Source organism: Anarrhichthys ocellatus, unplaced genomic scaffold, assembly GCF_004355925.1.
Source record: "Anarrhichthys ocellatus isolate YVR2014 unplaced genomic scaffold, GSC_Weel_1.0 scaffold79, whole genome shotgun sequence".
NCBI classification, from domain to species: domain Eukaryota; kingdom Metazoa; phylum Chordata; class Actinopteri; order Perciformes; family Anarhichadidae; genus Anarrhichthys; species Anarrhichthys ocellatus.
This window is the reverse complement of record NW_022280109.1, coordinates 89962-115173: the sequence shown is the minus strand read 5'-3', so window position 1 is coordinate 115173 and position 25212 is coordinate 89962. Positions and strand designations below refer to the sequence as shown.

At 41.4% G+C, this 25212-nt stretch overlaps 1 protein-coding gene across 5 annotated transcripts in view; it reads left to right on the top strand.

Annotated features, from left to right (window-relative positions):
• The window catches only part of sorcs2 (sortilin-related VPS10 domain containing receptor 2), a 294082-nt gene that overhangs the window by 188673 nt on the left and 80197 nt on the right, over positions 1-25212 (top strand). For 4 of the 5 annotated variants that reach the window (XM_031874312.1, XM_031874311.1, XM_031874310.1 and 1 more), the window contains exon 4: positions 13790-13954. In XM_031874312.1, the coding sequence (XP_031730172.1) occupies positions 13790-13954 (165 nt within the window). Of the gene's footprint in view, positions 1-13787; positions 13955-25212 lie in introns of all 5 variants that reach the window. The other variant, XM_031874313.1, reaches the window with a different exon arrangement.

The window sequence follows — 25212 nt, the reverse complement described above, 5'->3', positions numbered from 1 at the left end:
CTTTATGTTGCATTACAGTTTCGCCTCTTAATGTGTAATTTGTTAGCGACTGGTTTCACCACTACATTTTTATTGTGGATTTTATATTGTATTAGAGTGTATGCACCGCCCATCCAAGTGTTCTTCGGCTAGATACTGACCCACACATTGCTCCAGTCATTTAAAATAAGCTATATACAACATACAATAATAATAAGAATTCTGCTACTTTTACTATTACTACTATTACTAATGTATTTAAGGTAGCACTTTCAATTTTAACCCCAGGTGAGACTTTTCTTGACCAGATAATCACATTTTCTAGTTTACAAATTGTTTTTTTTCATAATAATACCAGTGATGCAACTTTATTCTCATTTAACAAGTTTACATATTACAACATTGTGTTGCTAAAATTGCTGATAACTTCAAATCATGGGAACAACTTGTAGAAGAAAGACACATTGGGCATATATTTTATACCTTATTGTGAGAATGTGTACAGATGTAGGACCTGTCAGTTCAGTTTAATATTGGGTTACTACTAATTCAAAAAAAAAAAATCTATCGCTTACTATAGCAATATTTTTTTAAATGATAGTGTATTGATATGTCTGTGACTACTATCAATACTTCTTTTTTTCCATCCTGTTTCATCCTCCTTCGCTCTGAGAGGGGGCGTGGCTTATCACCCTGAAAGCCGTTCAACTGTCCGCCATCAACCATGAACAAAATAACCTCTATTTCTGCTTAGTACGTGTTGTGGAAGACCCAGATATCACAGGAAACTAAACGCCGTCTTGTCTGGGCTCATAACATAGTCCGGAGGAGCTCCGTGGATTTTATCGAGGTGTATTCACTGTGTCTAGCAAGCCACACATCGGCTGTTTACTACAGCTGTATGAACACAAAATAAACTGATCTGGCTGTGATTTAACTACAATAAACCGACAAAAAGGGACTCCGAAATAACTACGTAATGATGCCGATTTGTAAAAAGTCTGAATTCATGTTTTGTTAGTTCTCTCCGCAAGACGACAAGCAAATAACTTCTAAAATACTTGTAGCTCGGATCGATCAGTGCTAAGCTAAGCTAGCATTGTAGCAGCTCCATCAACACTCAACATAACGTCATATAGAAGTAAATACTGCAGCATCTTTTCATTGTTTGTACCATATGGTTTACACACACATTTATACCAGTGGTGGGCCGTCAGGGCCTGCAAGGCCTTCTCTGCTGGCCTAAACAGAATCACAAAGCTATATCTATTTTATAATTTTATAATTTTTCTTAAATACACTACATGTATTATAATTTATAAAAATATTGTTCCCATTATCTTATTTTCTCATTGCACAGCTACTGTCTTCCTCAGTTGCTCTGCTTCCAGTAGAGCTTTTATCCAATCAGATTTCACCTCTGTGTCTCTAGGTAAGAAGAGAGGCCCGAGGCCTGCAGACTCACAAGTGAATCCCTTTGCAGTTTAAGTGAATGGGGACGATATTGTTGATTGTCATATTCTTCAACCAATCAGATCTTTAGTTTGACATGTTGGGCGTATTCTTTGACATGTCAGCACCTGCTAGCCGGCCTATAATGACATCAGCATTACGTGCAGCTCAGTGTCCATGTGTAGCTCTGCCGCGAGGTGCAGAGTGTGCTGTGATTGGTCAGTGGGCAAGAACGTGACTATCATGAAACGAAATTTAACAGCAGAGGCATAGTCGGGTAGTGAATCACATCACATGATGCAGCTCAGCCAATCAAATATGGGCATTCTGACTGAGTGAAATGTACCACACACCATGACACAGGGGGCTGAGACGAGGAAAGACATTGCAGAGCAGTACTACAATGTTCAAGTTGTGAAAGTAAAATCATAAGACGATCTCTTTCGGCCGCGACTTGTCATTAAGTAGTGATGGTGGGTCTCACAGCCAGACCAGCTGAGAACCACTGTCCTCCATGAGCGCAGAAAACATTATATTTTCCTGAATATGAGCTTCTGCATTTTCCAAATGCTCTAGTACTATTCAAACGTATTGTAAGTCTCGTACCGAACGGTACGTACATAGATACGTACATTTACTACGTACATAGTTACAGCCTTAGAAACTAATAATAGCTGTGGTGCCATCATGTGGTTATAAGGTGGTATTTCAGCTGCAGGACAACAGTGAAGGCCCAGGTATAAAATGCACGGCCCGCCACTGATTTACACACATAGTTTGGTCCGGTCTCTATTGATATGAGGTATCGTAGAGCTCTGGGTGAACACAGACGGCTACAGTATTTGTTTCCCGATTCAACAACGGCAGTCAGTGATGACAGGAGGAGCATCTCAACACTGATAGGCTATTGCGCTGCAGCGTCACGGCATTTTTTCGCCGAAGTTGAAAAATTTGGTGTGAACGCACCATAAGGCCTGTCGCATGAACCGGCCAAAATCACAACATGGCGTCTCACAAGCAAAAGGTTGTAAACTGTAGAGCCGCACAATGTGATCCCGACTCATTCCTGCACGGAAGTGCGATGTTGGACGACTAGATCACAGAGTCGAATGTTATGATTAGGTCACACCACATCGCGACACAAGTGTCATACAGGCTGTAACATCGCGGAGGTACTGAAAACTGAACTTGGACGAATAGTACATAAATGGGAAGGACCCAGCCATAGTGACTGACAACTTTACTTAATTCACTTTATTTCATATGATGTTCATGGCATCTGCATCTAAGTTAAGAGTGGTCAGTGACATCATAAGAGAATAATACAGTATGTATTTTAATTAAAAGTTGTGGTGTTCAGTGACACAATGACATAATACAATATGCACTTTATTTTCATATAATTTTTAACGGCAAGTTTGCAAATACCTTTTCATGTAGTTTTGATGCAATTTGTGTGCCAAGTTATCAATATATGATGTACATATTAGACTAAGTTGTATTTTCAGCCCTATTTTTACGTTTTCATATATTGCAATTAGTGCTGGGCAAGTTAACAATAACTGGGATAAAAGCCAGCAAACATCCTATAGTCAGTAATTTTAGTGCACCTACAGTATATGCTGAAATTCAGTAAATGCATTTAAACGGCACAGTTCGGGAGCGAGCAAAGGACTTTGAAAGTTAGCGGAAACATTAACATGAGACAACATCCGGTTTCTTCAGACGAACATCCGGTTTTCAGAATAAGATGCCAACAAAGTATGAATTATATTCACATTAAGTATAAAACATGCTACCTGCATCTCGTGAACCAAATGTTATTGCCCTTTTGTTCATATAGCAGTACTTTTAAAACAAAAGTGCGCAATACACTACTTTTGAATTCATTATTGAACTTTGCCATAACAATGCGATCAGTCGCGATTAATCGCAAAAAATCCATGCGATTAAATATTTTAATCGTTGCCCAGCACTAATTGCAATATATATTGTATCGCAATATATCGCACTATGTATCGTATCGTGAGATACTGCCAATACACAGCCCTACAATTCAATAAAGTCACATTGAGTTATGTTGAAGAAAAAGATGAGAATGAGATGAGATGATGAGACCCCTCACTCATGGAGAGTGAGGGGTCTCTTTTCAATATTTCCTGTTTTTAACATCATGTAGAGACTCTACCTTTAACTACACTATCTCAGTGGATATGCAATTATACTGCTAGCGGTTTTATACAAGCTACGTAAAAAGACTTTGCTAAATAAAGGCAATTGCCTCCATCCTATGGCCACTAATGGTATTGCAGCTTTTGTTGGTTATAATATCAAAGATGTATCTTTATTCATACAATGAAAGACAATTGAATATCATGGCTGGGGATGGAAGGTGAGGCAGATGGAGCATTTTCAAGTGCCATCAAGAGAATGCTCTGAGAGAGAGTGATGGGAGGAGAGAAAATAAAGAAAAAATGAAAGAGACAAAGTTGAGCAACAGAATGAAAAAAGAGCAGTGGCTGGTATTGATGACAAGCAGCCTCATTACTCTCATTTAAATGTCAGTGGCTGAACCTCAGCTCGTTAGTGGCCATTTAAAATGCCGTCCCACGGGCTCTGATCCCTTCGCCTCCACGGCTTTAATTGAATCAGATGATAAACAGCAGAAGTGTTAATTTGCAAGTGCAAGTGTGTGCGTGGGTTGTTGGCAGAGAGAGATAAAGATAACTTAATGTATCTGCCTGCAAGTGTTGGTGTCTCTTTAGTGTTTGAGTGTGTGACTGCAAGTATGTGTGTCTTAATACGCAGTGTACTGTAGCTGAGACTGGATGTATGTCTGAATGCCACTGCTTGTCTCACTGCCTGCGTGAACATGGTGATCTCCTACAAACCCTGTTTGTTGATCCTCATTTGAGTCAGGATTGCTCCATCAGTTACCAGACCCATTGCCATGTTTTATTGATGCAATGAATACATTATCAAATTAATAATGAAACAAAGCATGTATGTTTTTTGGTTGGTGCACCGGGGCTTCTGGTTTATGTGTGAATATGCGTGTGTGTATATATGCTGGCAGGGTAATGAGCTCAGGGATATGCTGTGTGAACAAGGATAGAACGTTGACAGCATATTGAATGGAGATGAATATGTTCTATGAGGATGACTGGCAGAGCTAGCAACAGAGTAAAGCAAGACAGCCCTCTGACCCCCTCCACCTTTCAGCTCAAACATAAGCAGCTTCCTGACAGCCACACAAATCAATAATTCAGAGCGAATAGATTTACAATGCCCTACTTGTGGCAGACAGAAATATCTGAGAAACCTTTGGTTTGTCAAGATTAGATTTAAAAGACTGCTTTGATATCACATTAGTACTTTTTTAAACAGTTTTACATTAATCTTCTTCATTGGGGCGACTGTGGCAAAGTGGAGAGTATTTTCAATCATATTACTATCTTCAATCGGAGGATTGGTGGTTCGATCCCCGGCTCCGCTAGTCCATGTTGATGCGACACTTAACCCCAAAATTGCTCCCTTAGCTGTGCCTACGGTGTGTGAATGTTAGATAGTCTGATGGTGTGTCAGTGTGTGAATTATGACAAGTAGTGTGAAAGCGCTTTGAGTGGTCGGAAAGACTAGAAAAGCACTATACAACTGTAATGAATTGCTGTAAATTTACGGTGAATTTTCAACGGTATCTTACAGTATTTCATAATAACTGTAACATTAAATGTTCATCCCTCACATGTAAATTAACACTTAATGCCGTAAATTAACAGTTAATGCCTCCAATTAACAATAACAGCAGACTACCGTAATTTAATAGCACGATACAGTATTTTTTGTGAAGAGGTGAATAAATGTTGCAAGTTTCGTCGCAAAAAGGAGGTGCTTGGGATAGTGGAAAACTTCTGAAATTCGGCACGCAAGCCAGAATTTGCGAAAATTGCAGTCTGATTGGGGTGTCCAGCTGCGGTATGAAATATTGGCTCGATAGCGCCCCCTATTGAGTAGCCCCAACATTGGGTTTCACCTAGCTGTATGAAATTTGGTAGGTATGTGGATCGTGATGGGACGTACAAAAAATCCTCTTGGAATTTTTCTCTAAACCAAACAGGAAGTCGGCCATTTTGAATTTTATGACGTTTTTGGACCGTTTCAAGGCGTCATACTTTAACAAACTACTACTAGAGATTTAACCCGATCAACTTCAGATTTGGTCAGTATGCTCTTGAGACCTTGGCAGTGAAAAGTTACTCAAAGATCAAGAAGTTATCGAACTATGTGTCCGTGGCGTGGCGTCAAAAAAACACCATTCGCCATGAAACAGGAAGTTGTTGTAACTCGGCCGTACATTGTCTAATCTGCTCCAAATCTCTCATATGTCATAACATCCTGACCTGGAACACATCTATATGACAATATCGAATCATAGTAATAGCGCCACCTAGTGGCAACTGGAAGTTGTACGTTTTGTACTTTGACATCCTGCTCCTCAAAGATTAATCAAATCCCTCTAAAATGTTGTCAGAAAATTCTTAAGACCTTGATAATGCTTCATTGTGAAAATCGTAAAAAGTTGTTGAAGGTCGGAGACGTGGCGGTTCGGCGAATTTCGATCCTTCGCCATGAACGAATAAACTGATGTAACTCGACTCCACATCATCAGATCTTTACCAGATTTCACATGTTTGATTAGACTCCAGGCCTGAAGACCTCTGCAGGCCAATTTTGAATCATAGTCATAGCGCCACCTACTGGTAACAGGAAGTTAAAGTCTTTATACTTTGGCTTGTTTCTCTTAGTAGGTAAATCAAATCAACATCAAATTAGTTCCACACAAATATAAGAAGTTCATAATGCCAGTTCATGAAGCTTTTGATGTTTCGTCGAACGCCGTTGCCGTGGCGATGCAGTCTTCGCCATTAACAACGAAGGTCATTTTGAGAGGCTAAAAATGCTCGAAACATAAGCAAACTTGGCAAGCAGATTACAAGCCCAAAATTTAGTTATGGAATATGATTTTATTGGTTCAGAGTGGCAAATCGGCTCAATAACGCCCCCTACAAAATTTCGACGAAGCAGCCCTCGCAGTATGTTTGACCTAGATGTATGAAATTTGGTAGGAACATGTATCACATATGGACTTAAATAAAAGTCTCTTGGGGCCATGCTATAAACCCAACCGGAAGTCAGCCATTTTGAATTTTTTATGAATTTCTAGTGTCGTTTTTTGTCATTTCCAGGCGCTGGACCTTAATGAACTCCTCCTAGGGAATTAATCAGATCAACTTCAAATTTGGTTGGTACAGTCTAAAGACCTTTGTGATGAAAAGTTACTCAAAGCTTGTTGTTTCGTGAAAAGCTGTTGCCGTGGCGACGCATTCTTCACCATGAAGAATTAAGGTGTTTTTAGGGGCTAGAAATGCTCGAAACATAAGCAAACTTGGCATACACATTTAAAGCCCAAAATGTAGTTATATAATATGATTTTATTGGTTCAGAGTGGCAAATCGGCTCAATAGCGCCCCCTACAAAATTTCAACGAAGCAGCCCTCGCTGTACGTTTCACATAGATTTACAAAATGTGGTAGGCACATGTATCACATGTGGACTTAAAATAAAGTCTCTTGGGACCATGCTCTAAACCCAACCGGAAGTTAGCCATTTTGAATTTTGTATGAATTTCTCGTGTTTTTTTTCCATTTCCAGGTGCTGTACTACGAACTCCTCCTAGGGAATTAATCCGATCAGCTTAGAATTTGGTCAGAACAATCGAAAGACCTTAGCGATTAAAAGTTACTAAAAGCTTTAGGTTTCATCGAACGACATGGATATGGTGTGACGGCCATTTTACATGGTTCACCATCATCCATCAAGCTGTTGTAACTCGACTGTACTTTGTCAAAACTGTCCCAAACTTGACATGCTTGTTGACTGTCATGGCTTTAGGACTTCTGCATGCCAATATTAACTCATTGTCATAGCGCCACCTACTGATAAGCACGGACGTAAGCAGAATTCTATAATTGCAGCGGCCCAAACACTGACCTTATTGAAAGGGTTTGTGGGCACACCATGAGAAAAAGACTTCTCTGATCTAAATATGTGCATAGTAAGATGCTTGGAGAGCAGAAATTAGATAAAAGTGGTTGTCAAGCCACTGTCGGTGTGCATTAGCATAAATGATCTGTCCAGAGCTTCTACATGAGAATCAGGTTAAACGTTATAATGAATGCTTCACACTACAATCTAAAGTTGCAGAATAACTTAAAATGAAAACAGTGTTAAATTAAAGTGTTCAAGTAAAAGAAAATGGCACTACTGTTTTGTTAACTTTCATGTAAGTCCAAATACAATCAGCAGGACACTGCAGGGAGTTGAATCCCATCCCAGTAAACTGACAGTCTGTTATGTTACAATGCTGCTCGCAGCTTTAATTATTATTATTATTATTATTCTCTCGAATGAAATGCCTTTTTTGGGGCTTTATCATGTCCCCAACACCCCAATATTTGGTGAGCATATTTTATGGGTCTAATGCTCGAGCATGACAAAATTGCTCGCTGGCGCCCCCTATTGTGAGTTGTCGTTAAACGCTGTTGCCGTGGCAACGCGTCATTCGCCATGAAAAATTAAGCTTATTTTTCTGTGACTTAGGATGCTCAACAAGCCTTGGAACTTTGCACAGGTGTCATAGGTGATGGAAATAAATATTTCATATGGCTTTTTGGCTTGACCCTTTCAAATTGCCTCGATAGCGCCCCCTACAAATATTCAAAATTGCAGCCCCAGCACTACGTTTGACCTACATGTATGAAATTTGGTAGACACATGTATCACATGAAGACTTAAAAATAAGTGTCTTGGGACCATGCTCTAAAATTAACGGGAAGTCGGCCATTTTGATTTTTGTGTGAATATTCCCATGATTTCTAGTCGCTATACTTTAACGAACTCCTCCTAGAGACTTTGTCAGATCCTTTTCAAATTTGGTCAGTATAATCTAAAGACCTTTGCAATTAAAAGTTACTCAAAGCTTTACGTTTGATAGAATGACGTAGCCGTGACGTGGCCGCCATTGTAGGTGATTCGCTATTAAACAAGCTGATGTAACTCCACTGAACTTGCTCAAATATGTCCCAAACTTGCCATATTTGATAACAGTCATGGCCTGATGATGTCTACAAGCCATTTTCACTCAAAGTCATAGCGCCACCTACTGGCAACAGGAAGACAGCGTTATGTGACAAACTAAATCCGATTTATGACATTTACATGATGTGGTCTATACTTGATGTAGAGCAACACAATTCATGTTTGCGCGTGTTCTCTAGCGCCACAAAGTGGATACAGGAACTGGTGGAATATTTGCACTACATAATTTCCAGCGTCACACAGTCCAAGCATTAAAAATATGTCTAACTTGTGGGCACGCTGTCTGATGGTCGCAGATATTTATGGCCGCTTCTGCCGGCGTCCCGCCAGTACCCCCGAGACGCGGGAAGGTGCGAGGGCCCGTTCATCGCTGCTCACAGCTTTAATTATTTTTATTTTTCAGGCAAAGGCTAGCGACCCACCAGTTGAGAATCACTGCTGTAAAGTATTGGTTGTGATGTTGCATTCAAGCCAGATCAAGACACTTACTCAAAGTTTTTAAAAGTCAAACATTTTAAGTTAAATATTCATCACGGATGAGGACCGCTGCGATGGGCTAAGGCACTTTTTTACCTGACGGGCATTATAATATCTGGCATAGATCTGAGAGGCATCGCGATGGCGGCAGAACAACCAGCACCTGCTCACAGCCTTCTTAGGTGTATATGTCTTATCAGCAGTAGCTGCTGGCCAGGCATCATCCGCTATGGTCTCGCTTCTCAGAGCTTCTCTTCTCATACCAACAAAAACCGACAGGATAAACCTGATTTTGGACCTGTCTCTGTTCAACAGGAGTATTATGAAGCAGCTTTTTTTCACATGCTGACACTCAGACATTCATTGGAGTGTATGTGTCCCAACAATTTGTTCACTTCCATTGACCTGAGAGATTTACCCGGGTGTGGTTATGAATTCAGTCACCATGAGAGAAAAGCTGTCGTCAGCCTGGCGTGATGTGCTAAAAACACATTGGGCAGTCCCGGGACTGTCAAGAATCTGCTATGTATGTATTATGTTTAGGTTGTTATAGCTAATTACCCTGTTCATGACAACTGTAAATGTCTATATAAGTCACCTGCTTGTCTCTCCGGATGCTTTCTGGTTTTGTTTTTCAGTGTATTGTGGTTTCTAGTGGAACTAGGGGACTTTAGTCTTGTTTCATGATCAGCTGAGGTGCATGTAAACAGAAAGTATCAAGTATAACGAAAGTAAGTTAAAAACTGCTACAATGAGACCTTGCTGCTGTCTCTGTCCAGAATTTAGTCCCTGCTGGTATGCAGCCTAATGCCCTATGCAAGACTGCAACAACTCCCACCAGAACACAGCTCTGCAGTGTAAAGTTCCCCTTTGATATTCTTCCAGGAGTTCGTTTTCTTTGCTGGAAAACAAGTTATTTCTCTAGTGGACAGATCCACTGGTGCGCTATTTACCTTTTATTTATTTGTTTCCCTTTGGATGGCACCATATAAATCTTACTTAAGCATGTGACAGAGGATTAATACACATAACACACAATTCTTCTTTTTCAGAATGTCATTGAGACACCCAAAAGACTCAATACCATCAAAGGAGAATCAAATCAATCAGCATTTTATCCAATGCTGCTAAGAGTGTTTTTCAAGCTGGAGGCACTGATAGCTTTTCTAGGGCTCATTTAATGGTCGGTAAGCCCTTGCAAACACAAACAGACAGTAATCATGTTTGCAGTCACTTAATTACTGCTTGTGTTGTCTGATCACTAAAGGCAGTAAAGTGGGAAAAGCCAGCAGCGCAGCAAGTAATCGTAGTAACGTGGATAAGTACAACAGATCCCGATGCCTTTTTTCAATTAAGACACCAGAGAACACTGCTCGAATGTCTACATGTGTAAAACAACCGTACCAGTGTTGATCTGATCAATCAACTGTGTTAAAATGTGTGTATAAAATGGCTGCTATGGATCACAATTCCGGATTTGTAAAGAATAATCTGCAAGAAGGGTAAAGCTTGTTTTAAAGCATGGGTAGGCAGTTTAATTTAGAAACATTTTTTCCATATTTGTTTAAATTCTCACACGACAGCAATCAATAAATTAAATCTCTCACAAAAAAAGAAAAACATATGGTATCTTCGCTGTCTATAGACTGAAATACCTGCGTGTCTACCTACCTACCTGCAAGTGCTCATTGACTCCATTGTACATGACCAGAGTCTTCCCCAAGGAAGCTGTGATTACTAAAAATACGTACCTTGTTTATGTTCTCCATGATAATGTTAGGTGTTTTTCTTACATGTGAAAAACACATGGGGACATAGGATACATTCAGTGATCAACGATGTGCTTCGCTCTTTTTCTCAATGCTCACTCATGGACTCGTCCTCCAGCAGCAGTCAGGCAGTATGCTTTCATGTGTTTTGGTGGATTGGCTTTAGAGCAGGGGTCTCAAACTCAAGGCCCGCGGGCCGAATCCGGCCCGCCACGTCATTTTATATGGCCCACGAATCTGCCAGCAAAAAAATTTTTTTTTAAAAATGAATTAAAAGTTAGACTTGATAATAAAAATATCCCCGTAGTCGAAATTATGAGATAGAAAGTCGAAATTATGATAGAAAGTCATAATTATGATAAAAAGTCATAACTATGATAGAAAGTCAAAATTATCATAGAAAGTCAGAATTCTGAGATACTTAAACACACAGTCACAGAAGCAGCTCTTTGGCTGGTTACTGTACACTTGAAATGGAAATGTATTGTGAGTACATTGAAGACTACTTTAAACGTGGCTTTACAACACATGAAATACTTCACGTGGGATTGTGCAAATGCACCCTTGAAAGGATTTTAAGCTTTGAACAAAGTTATTGTAGTAACTTGTTTGATATTTGTCTTTGATATTTTCTTTAATAGTTTGATCTTTGATAGAGTAATGTGGATTTCTTAACCCTAAATTAAAAGGATTTAAGTTATAATAACAGAAATGTGCTTAAATATATTTTTACATTTATATAACTGCATGTACAATATTTTTACACTTGAATAAACAATCAAATGCAGACAGTTATTTACCAATATGTTAGGAGTAGTTACATTTACACAGTCTTACATTTACAACCGGCCGTTTGAGGGCGACCGTGATGCTGATGTGGCCCAGAGTGAAGATGAGTTTGAGACCCCTGCTTTAGAGGGATGCCGGAAGGGAGAGGCTGGGGTTTTTGTCAGTTGGATACTTGTGTTTCTCCAAAATTGTCTAACCCAGCTTTAAGGCATTACAGCAAAAACGCTGACTACAGACTTTTGATAAAAACACCTGGCACACTCCATTTACAGCTCACACCATGTCTTCATGGGCTGTGTAGCGAAACACACAGCAGCTGCAACCTTTCATCAATGCCTACACTCTGTTCAGACACAGCCCACTCAGAGGTGTTAAACTTTGCCCTCGGCCCAAGTCACAATCTATGTAGTCAAACGGTCAAATCATAACAAATTGGGCTGGTGTAAGGCTTCACTGAACAGTCTATGAGACAAACTACTGAAAAACATCAGATTCATCATTCTCATCTATTTAATTTAAGTCCACATGTTCCTTCCAAATTTCATACCTCTAGGTCAAACGTACTGCGAGGGCTGCATTGGAGAAATCTTGTAGGGGGCGCTTTCGAGCCGAGCCGACTTGCCACTCTGAAGCATTAAAACCATAATATGTAACTACATTTTAGGTTTTAAATGTGTATGCCAAGTTTGCTTATGTTTCGAGCATTTTTAGCCTCTCAAAAGCACCTTCGTTTATCATGGCGAAGACTGCGTCGCCACGGCAACAGCATTCGACGAAACATCAAAAGCTTCATGAACTTCTTACATTTGTGTGGAACTAATTTGATTTTGATCTGATTTTCCTTACTAAGAGAAACAAGCCAAAGTATAAAGACTTTAACTTCCTGTTACCAGTAGGTGGCGCTATGACTATGATTCAAAATTGGCCTGCAGATGTCTTATTTATTTATTTATTGGTTTATTTGAACGGGACAGTGCACATTAATAAAAACATTTCTGCAAATGTGCCAGAGTTAGCCAAAAGGCTATTTTTCATCTGTAGTCCCAAAGGCAGATGTTTACAAGATAAACCTAAAAACAATGTAAGATTAAAGTTTAAAAGGTTATACAATATTGACACCTAATGCGTGGACAAACAATGAAAAAAAGTGAGAATAACTATGTTAAAATAGAAACATGGACTAAAAACAGTATTATGCTGTAGTTGTTTAGACACTAAAAAACATCCATGTCAGAGGCACAAAACAGGACTGGAGTCTCATCAAACATGTGAAATCTGGTAAAGATCTGATGATGTGGAGTCGAATTACATCAGTTTATTTTCACGGCGAAGGATCGAAATTTACCAAGCCGCCACGTCGCCGCCCTTCAACAACTTCCTATAATCTTCACAATGACGCATTATCAAGGTCTTAAGGCTTTTCTGAAAAAAATGGAGAGGGATCTGATTAATCTGTGAGCAGTAGGGTGTCAAAGTACACAACCTATTACTTCCTGTTGCCACTAGGTTGCGCTATTACTATGATTCTAAATTGTCATATAGATGTCTTCAGGGTCAGGATCTTATGACATGAGAAATTTGGAGCAGATTAGACAATGTACGGCCGAGTTACAACAACTTCCTGTTTCGTGGCGATCCTGAATTTTGTGCAAATTTTGAGGAATGGATGTGTAGCCCAAGCACCTCTTTTTCCCCTTGAAAGACGCAGAATAATAAGAATAAAAAACATTTGAAGAACAATAGGTCCTCCGCTCCGACTACGTCGGTGCTCGGGCCCTAATAATAATAAACATTTGAAGAACAATAGGTCCTCCGCTCCGACTACGTCGGTGCTCGGGCCCTAATGATAATAATTCCTATCGGGTCCTCGTGGCCCGACGTTGTCGGTGCTCGGGCCCTAATAAGAATAATAATAATAATAAACATTAGAAGAACAATATGTCTTTCGGGCTCGGGCCCTAATAATCCTTTGGATCTCAATAGGGCCTTCGCGCCCTGATGTCAGTTGCTCGGTCCCTAAAAATCAAAATGTTCAAGACAAAAACTCAGAACATGATTTGATATGCACAAGTATTGTTCCACAGACTGCTGACTGACGTTGCATGAAATTACCCTTTGACCTCTGTTTTCATTGCTTTCTCCTCCTCTGTCGGTCTGTTTTTCAGGTAGTGCTGGTAGGTTCAACCATAAATGAAAGAGATCAGATGCTGTTCATCAGCACAGACGAAGGTTCCTCCTTCCAGCGACAGTCCATCTTCTTCAACCCGGACACGCTCATCTTCCACCCAAAGGAAGAAGACAAGCTCCTGGCCTACTGTAAAGATGGCAGGGTGGGTATCACAGTGCCGCAGAAACATCAAAAATAATTAGCAGCCTCTGGAGCTGAAAGAATTAGCAACAAGACAACAGTGATGCATTAAATCTAAATTTTTCACACGCACCAGCAGAACAGGAACCAAAGAAAAGAAAACCGTGCATTTACTATACATTAATACAACTATAGGGAAAATCTTTAAATGCATGGAAAATAAACTGAACAGGGGCCATATGTAGTATCAAATATACACACACTAAGACACTCTTTGATTTTACATTTCATAGACATTTTGCAATCTCACTTGGTTTTCTATAATGTTTTTCTGAAAAGAGAAAAAAAAAAAAAAAGGTTGAGTCAATGTTCCAGATGTCTGCTCTGACTGCTGCGCGAGGCTTCTGTGAGAGTGTGTGCTTTGGGGCGGCGGCGGAGGAGCTCACGGCAGCACCCGCTGCTCGTTCACGACAGTGCAGAACGTACATGCTCTAACGTCAGAAAAGTCTCCAACAACACCAGGACAAGTCGCTAGATTTGTCACTAGTGGCTTTTGACAAAAAAAGTCGCCAAGAGGGTTTGGAAAATCGCCAGATTTAGCGAGAAAGTCGCCAAGTTGGCAACACTAGCACCGGCTAAATGTGTTCCCAGAGCAACATTGGACGTAACAATGGTTCCTATCACATATTAAACCAAACAAAAATCCATCTTCATAAAACAAGTTGTACAAATAATAATATATAAACAAGCATATTAAAGCTACTGCAGATGTACAAACAAAAGCAGTTGACTTACCAGAGCTGCTGTTCACTATTTAAAGACAAAGTCCATCCTCCTTTCTTTGTTAATAAAGAGTTTAATCTCACGGTTGTTCAGTACATCCGTGCGTTTTAGTTCCAGTAAGAAGTCCTTCTGGATTCATGGACACCAGTGAAGACAGTCGAGCTTCCCCAGTTGTATTTCTTGAATACGTTTTAATGAGTTTGAGGGCTGAAAATGTCCGCTCGACAGAGGCAGCAGATATTGGGATTGTCACCGCCCAACATGTCAGGCAAACCCACTGACCAATCACGTATGGCTAGGCCAGCTAGCAGGCTCTGGCACGTCAAAGAATATGCCCAACATGTCAAACTAAAGATCTGATTGGTTGAAGACTATGACAATCAACAATATCGTCCCCATTCACTTAAACTGCAAAGGGATTCACTTGTAAGTCTCCAGGCCTTGGGCCTCTCTTCTTACCTAGAGACAGGGGTGAAATCTGATTGGATAAAAGCTCTACTTAAAACAAGCTGCACTGGAAGCAGAGCAACTGAGGAAGACAGTAGCTGTGCAATGAGAAAGTAAGATAATGGGGAAAAAAATGACAATACATGTCGTGTATTTAAGAAAAATGATTAAATTATAAAATAGCTATAACTTTGTGATTCTGTTTAGGACAGCAGAGAAGGCCCTGATGGCCCACCACTGCAGGAATGAGCCCGAAGTAAACTTTGAATATCATTTCAAGCATTTTCTATGCAAAATGAACTCTGAACTAAAAAAAGGGTGGAGGGGACAGAGTTTTGCCAGCAGTATGGTCTGGAACAGCATAGTCGTAGAAAGGATCAGTGAGGAGGGAGTGTTAGGTTCGAGGACCTCTCGAAACTGGGAGAACCGCACGTGGTCCAGCCGTGCAAAAAAGTCAGCCGGCTCCAATTATAAATCAAAAGTATTTAATACCACAGAAGCTAAAACAATTGCAAAGTGAAGTACACTATTTACAGTATCTATAGATATATTTACAGCATCGATATAGAAATATGATCCACGGAAAAGAGGCCATACACATCACAGCCAGGAAGCTTGTTACCTTGCTGGATGAAATGAGATGAACTAAAAGAATTCCTCTGTATCTCCTTACATAGTTCGTAAAAGTTCACAAAATGTCCGTCTTTGTTTCTATTGGTTTAAATCCAGCTAGCTCCTCCTTCTCGCATCAGTCAGCTGGAGGACCCTCGGAGCGGGTGTGATGTTCCTTCTGCGTGTCCCAGTAATGCCGGTCTAAAAATCCCTGTCTGACCCTTGGCTATTCTTCACAGTTTAATACATTCAATGACTGTCTTTTATGGCTTAACACTTCTATGGTAAACATACTGTAAACATACTATACATTCGATAAGAATTTGCAACTTTGGCAAAGACTTTGACAAGCATATTTGGTAAGTACTTGCTAACATTTTACTGTCCACCTCTAAGGGTGCTATAAATCCTACTAAGAAACACTTCTAATTATAAATCCTAAAACACACTTCTAAACCTAAATTTCCTACAGGAGTCATAATTAAATGAACCTCCTTGAGGTGAGAGTGGGCTGTGATTTGTGTGTGGCCAATTGGAAGCTGGTTACAGCTGGGTCGTATGACTTCCGTGTCATGCATGAACTAACGCGATACTTTTTGGAGGTAAAGCCATAAGAGTGAACCTGAATTGTAGGTTCTAAACTGTCATTGCACCCGAAAACTGTGTAAGCCTACAAATTGAGCGTAGTGTTAGCTCTGGCAGCCCACAAAGTCAAAATGCTGGGCTTTCCATGTATGCATGTGCAGAGAGCTCTCGGAACAGAGCCATATTGTAAGGATTACAGATACTAGAACCCACAAGCACAACTCGGAGACAAGATTTAGGTATAGATTTCTTTACTTGGTAAAGGCAGGCTCAACACCAGGAGGTCAGTCCAAAAGGCAAACAAATCCAACAAGGGGCAGGCAAAAATCCAAGGTCGAGAAAACAGGCAGACAGGGTCGGAACAGGCAGATCAGAATAGTACGAGATATATATAACACTGGAGAGCTTGGCAGAGACACACAAGACAATCTGGCAGGGAACAAGTGCAAGTGAGGGGACCTAAATAGTGAGGGCTAATGAGGGAATGGGCTGCAGGTGAGATGGGTGTGGAGGACCAGGTGAGGGGAATGAGAGATGATCGGGTGTGAATGGTAGGATCTGAAATGACAGGAGAGTTAGTAAAATAAGCAGACAGGATGAAAACAAACTAATATGAAGGGGAATTTGTGACACATATTGCCAAACATAGATCACTGCAAATAAAGTCAAGGATTTTCCTGACCACTGTAGAGTGGTAGAGCGGGTCATACTTCAATCAGAAGATTGAGCAGGCTGTGCCTGCGGTGAATGGTAAAAATAATCCTGATGGGCAAGTTTCACCTTGCATGGTAGCCCCTGACATTACTGTCATGTAGGTGAATGACATGTAGTGTTAGAGCTCAGAGTGTTTGGAAGACTAGAAAAGTGCTATCCAAGAACAAGTCCATTGTCCACTTTGATGTTCACAATGGACAGTTTTAGGTAAAGATATTATTGTTAACCTTTTTTTCTGGGGATAACCCGTTCGGAACCCATTTACCTTTAAATACCCCCCCAAAAATTGTTTAATGGTCCATTTCATCTCAATTGGATGGAGAATCTGAAATAGTCTTGGAAAACTTTTTTTTTTTTATTAAACACGAGTTAATATATTTTCCATGAATGGTTAACTCATACCAATGTAGAAAGTGAGACATAACAAAATGGTATACAGTTATTTTGTATGAGCCTCGTCGTCACTACTCAGAATATCCTCAAGGACCTACAGAAAACTGGATGTTCAAGACCTCTTGAGTTGAATATAAGTGGAAGCTGGTCCATCGAGAGAGGAGTTTGCCACCTCTATTTTTGAGAGGCAAGTAGATCAACATGTAAAAATGAATAGTTGGTGGAATTAAACCATTATCAAATCTCAGTATCAATTTATAAAATATTTCTCTTTGGAAAAAATCCATTATTGAAATTCCAATAAAATGGTACAACAGAGACACCTGCAGGACTGACAAGAGAGTGGTGGTGGGGGGCAGGTGCAGACAGGCTCCTGCTGTCCTCCCTTGGGACAGAACCTCTATCAATTTAATGTAATCAATGTTTTTCATGCAAATCTGTGATTGGCAAAAACATGTAAATGACCAAGGATCAGAATAAAATATTGATATTGCGTTGGTCCAATGATAATTTCCAAATGTCGTCAGTTCTCAATCACCTCATTGTATGTAATGAACTGGCAGTCAAGCAATACTGTACATCTTACAGTAGCAGATTATAAAATAAATCATAATGTGCAAATTGGGAGCTTTTAAACTTCTCACCAAAAAAAAAGAGAAAACATTTTTAATTAGGCTTTTCTAACAGAGTCTAACTTTTCTTTATTCAGATTTAAGTAGACCTTTTTTTATTGAGCAGTAGCTAGCTACTTGTGTTATTCAATGCAACCTCTAGCTTGTTGCAGCAGCCCTGAAGGACCAGTGCATCAGTTCTCCACTCAGCTGAGCAAGTTTTGCTGCAGCGGCAGAACGAAGTGGATGGAGTGCTCTGCTGGCAAAGCCTCGGGCCTCACTGTCAGTGGCCCAACGTGCTGCCGCACTTCTGACTGGGACTGAATCCCAGGGAAAGGAATCATAGGCAGCAGTTTTCTGAAAGGTTTCCATTGACACATTACTGTCACGGGGTGTGGTAGAGAACTCAAACGCAGAGTAGCGTGAAGCAGGTGTTTATTAAACACAAATAGGAATCGCTACCACAACACAACAGGGAGTCCAAGCACAAGACAAGAGACGAGGGGGGAAATCCAGCAGGAACGAGACGAGACAAGGCAGGCAGACGGGGAAACGGGGAAACCGGGAACAGGACAAGACAAACAGGCGGGTAGAACACAATGATCCGGCAGTGAGTGACTGAGATGCAGGGGTTTAAATAGAGGCTAGAACAGGTGAGGAGAGTTGTGCTGATGAGGGAGTGCTTGATTAGTGATCAGGGTTAGGTGAAGGGAGTTTGGCTGACAGGTAGAGTGAGGAGCTACAGAAAGAGACACACAGAACACAAAGCCTGATCGTGACAATTACAAACAATACTAATTCCCATCCACAGCCTGCAGTGATTGTTTTCAAAAAATCTTGTTAGCCATTGTTTAACTGCTTAATGTTTTGCTGAACAAAAGAAAGTAGCGATACATTTCAATTTCCCGTTAAAAAGATGGTCACCGGTGAAAAGTAGACCATCTCTCACTCGGATTTGCATTAGTACATTTTTTCTATTCCTCTGCATTGTTTTAATAATAGCATATTGCCAATTTGGCACCTAACTAAGACAACATATCCCAATTTCTCAGTTGAAGGCCAATATTGCTAATCCCGGTGATATATGGTCTAAACGTGAACGTTTAATGAACTTCTTAGTTTTCTTACCTTAGTTGGTGAGAAAAACTTTCAATTTTGAACCAGTTCTTAATGTCTTAATCTTTTTAACCCCCAAAAAAAGCTTACGATAAAGTTTGTGGTAATTTATATACGTAGTCATACGAATAAACAGTTTCCACTTAAAGGACAAAGAAACATGTAACACAGGCTTCAAATATTTATTCAATTGTTTTTTAATATAAAAACAATTAAATATATAATTGAATCTTTAACTACAATTACAATGAAATAGAAAAATACATACATACAAGTCTGCCTTTCCTTCTTTAAATGTTGTTGTCAAAGCCACCCAGGAACCTGTTTCAGATGTTCTGCCATATTTAATTTGGACATCTGTAAATAAAAGTATTACAAATAAATATCAAGAAAGTTTGAATGTCCATCAAAATGTTTGAAATATCTTTCATCATAACTGCAATTTGACACACACAGCTAAGGATAAACATAGGGTAGCTTGAGTTAGGAGTTAAAATGACGATATGCTGTTATTAGCACAATGTAGAGGATGAGAAATTCACGATTGCAAATCCCAGTGAAATAGGGTTTAAATGTGAACTTCAAACATCATCAACTAGTCAGTGTAAAAACTAACTTTTGATCCAGTTTTGAACATCTTGTTTTTTTAAAGTATTTTCAACAGGAAAATACTCACTGAGATATTATATATAGTATCAGACTGTACAGTGTATGTTGCTGTATGCCAAACAACAATGTTTTGAGCCTCTTCATGTTTACTCTAAACACAGTTTAAACTCAAACCATGTACTTAAATAATGTGATTGATAGATTCTAATGTGCTTTGCCCTTAGTCCTTGCCTCACGCTTTGCCATGTTTGTTGAAAAAGGGTGTGTGGCTCAACAGCAGTGAAGTTCAAATGATGTGAAAGACTGATTAGCAATAGTGGGTTGGAACCTACGGTACATGAGACATAAAACAAGTCTTAAGACAAGATATAAAAGAGGCACAAGGCAACATAAGTCAAAAAAGTAGGATTGAAAACGAGTCAAATAAATAGAAAATGTAATTACTGTCAAACATCTTTTAGTGATGTCAGCATGTTCCCAACACCGACTAAAGATGCTACTCAATGCAAAACTAAATTGTCAGTGTTTATGTTAGACTAGGGTAATTAGTATGGAGAATTGTACTGTGTTGGAGATATCACAGGTGCTGGTTAATGACCGTGACTGCACATTTGTCTGATCAATTATAGTTCTACATGGCTCTGTTTCCTGCACTGCTGTTTTCCTCTCACTGCTACAAAGTGTAATAATAATAATACATTTTATTTATATAGCGCTTTAAAAGGCACTCAAAGACACTTTACATGGTAAAAACAGAAACAGTAAAAGCATTTATAATAAAAACAAAATCTACAACATGACAGTAAGAAAAAATAAACACGAACAGAAAGAAAACATACATGACTGACTTTAGAGGTTAAAAGCAGATTTAAATAGGTGAGTTTTAAGTGCAGTTTTGAAGGTGGCAAGTGACGGAGAATGTCTGAGGTGTTGGGGCAGGGAGTTCCAGAGGGAGGGGGCAGCAACGGAGAAGGCCCTGTCCCCCCAGGTCCGATGCTTGGACAGAGTAGGGGGGGTAAGGAGGTTGGCGTCGGCGGATCTGAGGTTGCGGTTGGGAGTGTGACGGTGCAGGAGGTCTGAAAGGTATGAAGGGGCGAGGTTGTGGAGGGCTTTGTATGTGATGAGGAGAATCTTGAACTGGATTATTTGCTGTATGGGGAGCCAGTGGAGGTTTTGAAGGACTGGGATGATGTGGTCTCTGGTACGGGAGTGGGAGAGCAGACGGGCAGCTGAGTTTTGGATGCATTGTAGTTTATTGATGATTTTGGTGGGTGAGCCGTACAGGATGCTGTTGCAGTAATCCAGTCGAGAGGTGATGAAGGCGTGGATGAGTGTTTCAGCGGCTGCAGAGGAGAAGGAGGGGTGGAGACGGGCGATGTTTTTGAGATGGAAGAAGGTGGTTTTTCTGACGTGATTGATGTGTCGTTCATAGGAGAGAGTTTGATCGAAAATGATCCCAAGGTTACGGACATGTGTGGAAGCAGGAACAGTGGTGCCATCAATGCAGAGGGAGAAGTTGTGGAGGGATTTGTTTAATGATTTGGGGCCGATGATGAGGACTTCAGATTTGTCGGTGTTGAGTTTGAGGAAGTTTGCTTGCATCCAGGTTTTTATATCTGTTAGGCAGTTGGTGATGGTGGAGTGGATGGTGGGGGTGATGGACTTGGTGGAGATGTAGAGCTGAGTGTCGTCAGCCTAGCAGTGGAATTGGAGACTATGGTGGCATATGATGTCGCCAAGGGGGAGCAGGTAGAGGATGAAGAGGAGGGGACCGAGTACTGAACCTTGGGGGACACCTTGAGAGACTGGGGCTGTGTCAGACTTGAATTTGTTGATGCTGATGAACTGTTCACGGTCAGAGAGGTATGATTTAAACCAGGAGAGGGCTGTGCCAGTGATGTGGAGGGAGGACTCGAGACGGGAAAGGAGGATGGAGTGGTTGATGGTGTCGAAGGCTGCGCTGATGTCGAGCAGTATCAGCTGTTGATCAGTATCAGGACGGAGAGTGTTCATCAGAGGAGAGAAGGAGGTCATTGGGGACTTTGATGAGGGCAGTTTCTGTGCTGTGATGAGATCTGAATCCGGATTGAAATGGTTCATACAGTTGGTTTGAGTCCAGGTGGGTTTTCAGTTGATGGGCAACAGTGCGTTCCAGTATTTTAGACAGAAAAGGGAGATTGGAGATGGGTCTGTAATTGTTGTGAATGTCGGGGTCAAGGCCAGATTTTTTGAGGATGGGTGTGACTGAGGTGAGTTTGAGGGTGGGAGGGACGGACCCAGTAGACAGGGAGGAGTTGATGACAGAGAGGAGGTGTGGGCGGAGGGCGGCAGACAGGCCATAACTAAAGTGGAAGGGATAGGGTCGAGGTCACAGGTCGGAGTCTTCATGCCAGAGAGTGATTTAATGAGATCCAAGGGGGAGATGAGAGAGAATCGGGAGAGTGACCGGTCAGTTAGTGCAGGATTTGCAGATACAGGGTGGGACGAAGCGGGAAGTGACCAGTTGGTTGTAGATGGTGTCAATTTGAGCTTTGTAGAATGTCAGGAAGGAGTTGCATTTTTCTGCTGTGGAGGAGTGGGAGAGGTTGTCCATAGGTTTGAGGAGTTTGTTTATTGTGGAGAAGAGGACCTTTGGGTTGGCGGCACCAGAGTGGATGATGCCAGAGTAGTAGGTGGAGGGAGCAGAGTTTAGAGCCAGTTTGTATTGCTGTATGTGTTCCTTGTACGCCAGGGTGTGAACTGTGAGGCCGGTTTTTTTGGAGAGTTGCTCTAGTCTGCGTTTCCGGGATTTCATGAGGTGGAGTTCAGGGGTGAACCAGGGAGCAGTGTGGGTGAATGAGACAGTTCTGGCTTTGAGAGGGGCAAGCTGATCAAGGCAGGAGGATAGTGTATTATTGTAGAGGTTGACCAGGTCTGAGGGGGAGGGGCTAAGGGAGGGGGAGAGTGTGGAGAATTTTTCAGTGAGACAGGCTGACAGGGATGAGGGGCAGACAGACTTGATATTACGGAGAGTGATGGTGCGCGTGAGTTTGGGTTCTGGGATTGGGATGTCGATCTCAATGATGATGGCTAGATGGTCGGAGATGGTGATGTCATAGCCGGAGAGGTGGTTGATGGTGATTTCAGTGGAGCAGACCAGGTCCAGGATGTGACCGTGGTTGTGGGTGGGGAAGTCGATATGTTGAGTGAAGTTTAAGCATTTAAGCAGGTCCAGAAATTCTGTGGCAGTTTTGCAGTCTGAGGAGTCGATGTGGATGTTGAAATCACCAAGCAACAGGATGGAAGGTGAGACGGAGCAGAGCTGGGTGAGGAATTCAGATAGGTCGGAGAGGACGGCAGGGTTGGGTTTGGGGGGGCGGTAGATAATTGCAATGACCAGGGGTTTATGACCAGAGAGTTTGAATGAGAGGTGTTCAAAAGAGGATGGACTTTCGATGTTAGTCAGGCTGGTTTTGATGTGTTGGCGGTGAAGAGTGGCAATTCCTCCATCGCGGCCACCAGGGCATGGTTTATCCAGGTAATGATATCCAGTTGAGTTGGTTTGATTGAATGTGTAGTAATCCAGGTGTTTTTGCCAAGTTTCAGTGAGACAGAGGATATCAAGGTTGTTGTCAGTGATGAATTCATTGATGATTGGGCTTTTGTTGCTTAGTGACCGGGTGTTGAACAGAGCAAGCTTCATGGAGTGTTTTGTGATTGGTTGTGAGGTTTTGGGGAGGGTTCTGAGGTTGGCTGCATTCACGTGCTGTTTGGTATGATGACGTAATGAGGGAGTGGTTGTACGACAGTGCTGGGTCCACAGAGACGGGATGGAATTGACAGAAGTGGGGTTGTAGATGATGAACTTGTGCTGGGAACCGATGTGAACATCACTGGGATGGATGTAGCTGAGGTTGTTTTTGTTTATGGCTTTGTGAATGCAGTGTGAACGGGGCAGCCTCTGTCACAGTAGTCTGAATAGGGAGAGCTACAGCTGAAGGGGTTGATGACATGGAAGGCCAGGAGGGGGAGCAGTCATGGGAAACTGTGCTCTGAGGTGGCAGCGTAGAAGAAGAAGGGGCGTGTATGTGGAAAGTAAATAGTCAGTCATGAATAAATTGCTTCCTCCGCTCTGGATGTGCGGACATTTTAGAACTAACATGATGACTGAGGCATCACACTGATATCCTTTGTATTAGTTATGTCTTGTTGCTGGGGTGCATTGAGATGATTCAGTCAGATGACACATGAACTTAATCATGCACTAGAAGAAGAGCTGCAATATGATACCAGTGCTGGCTATGCAGAAGACCTCAATTCCCAGGATAGGATTTTTTTGTCTGAAAATAATATAAATTACATTCATAATGAAATGAGACTGTCAGCGTCTGCTCCATGCACTGCTTACCTGCTGCCTGTAGTTTTCCACTCTGCCTGCCAGCCACTCCCACCTTATCAGCTCACCCCACTCACCTGTGCTACCAGCTGCATCCCATCTCCAATCAAGCCAGTACTTAAACCTCTCCTGCTCACTCACTCATTGCCGGATTGATCTTTGCCATTTGTATGCAAGACTCACCAGCACTCTTTGGACTGATTTTCTGCCTGCCTGATTGTAATTCTGGAAATCACCTCAGACTTCTGTCCCTTACCATGAGTTGTGCCTCAGTGTCCTGGTTTGTCTTCCTCTCCCCTTGGCATTTGGCTTTTCCCTGGAATGTCGCCACAGTATCAGTTTTCCAGTCCACTTACCTGTCGTTTCCTGTGGCTCAGTGACTTTCACCATGTCGCTACAATTGTTACTTCGTGTGTGTCCTGTTACAATTTACCTGCTGGCTTCTCCAACCACTGGCTCACCCCGACTTACCTTACACCTGCTTCCTACTGATTTGTCTGATTCTACTGAGTGCTTACCTGGTTGCGGACCCACTCCTTCCTCGACCACGTTTCTTGCCTGCTCCTTCACGGTACCGTTGCTCACACTCACCTGTCTCCCAGTTCCGCTCACCCAGCCCTATCGCCGGCCTGGTCCAAGGACTCTTAAGACTGTACATTTAAAGATTGTTGTTACTTGCATGTTTGCTCTGGTATCTGCTGAAACTAAAAGTCACAACCAACGGTCCCTGCTTTCCACTGCTGCATTTGGGTTGTTACACAGCCCGTTACAGAAATATTGTGGCTATTATGAAAGGCAGCAGAGCACAGCAGCAGCAATGCTGTGAGAGACGCAGAGGTTAAGCATGGCAGCTGTCAAGTGCTGCTCATGCTGGCAGTTTGACTGTGGTGTTATGGCCTTACATTCCTTCTTAGTCACTGGTACCTTGAAGTGATATTAAAAAAGAGACGGACAACGAATATAAAATAAAAATGCAACACCACCAATTACTGGTATGGGGCTTTGGACAATGTGTCAGTGACATTATTGTCATTT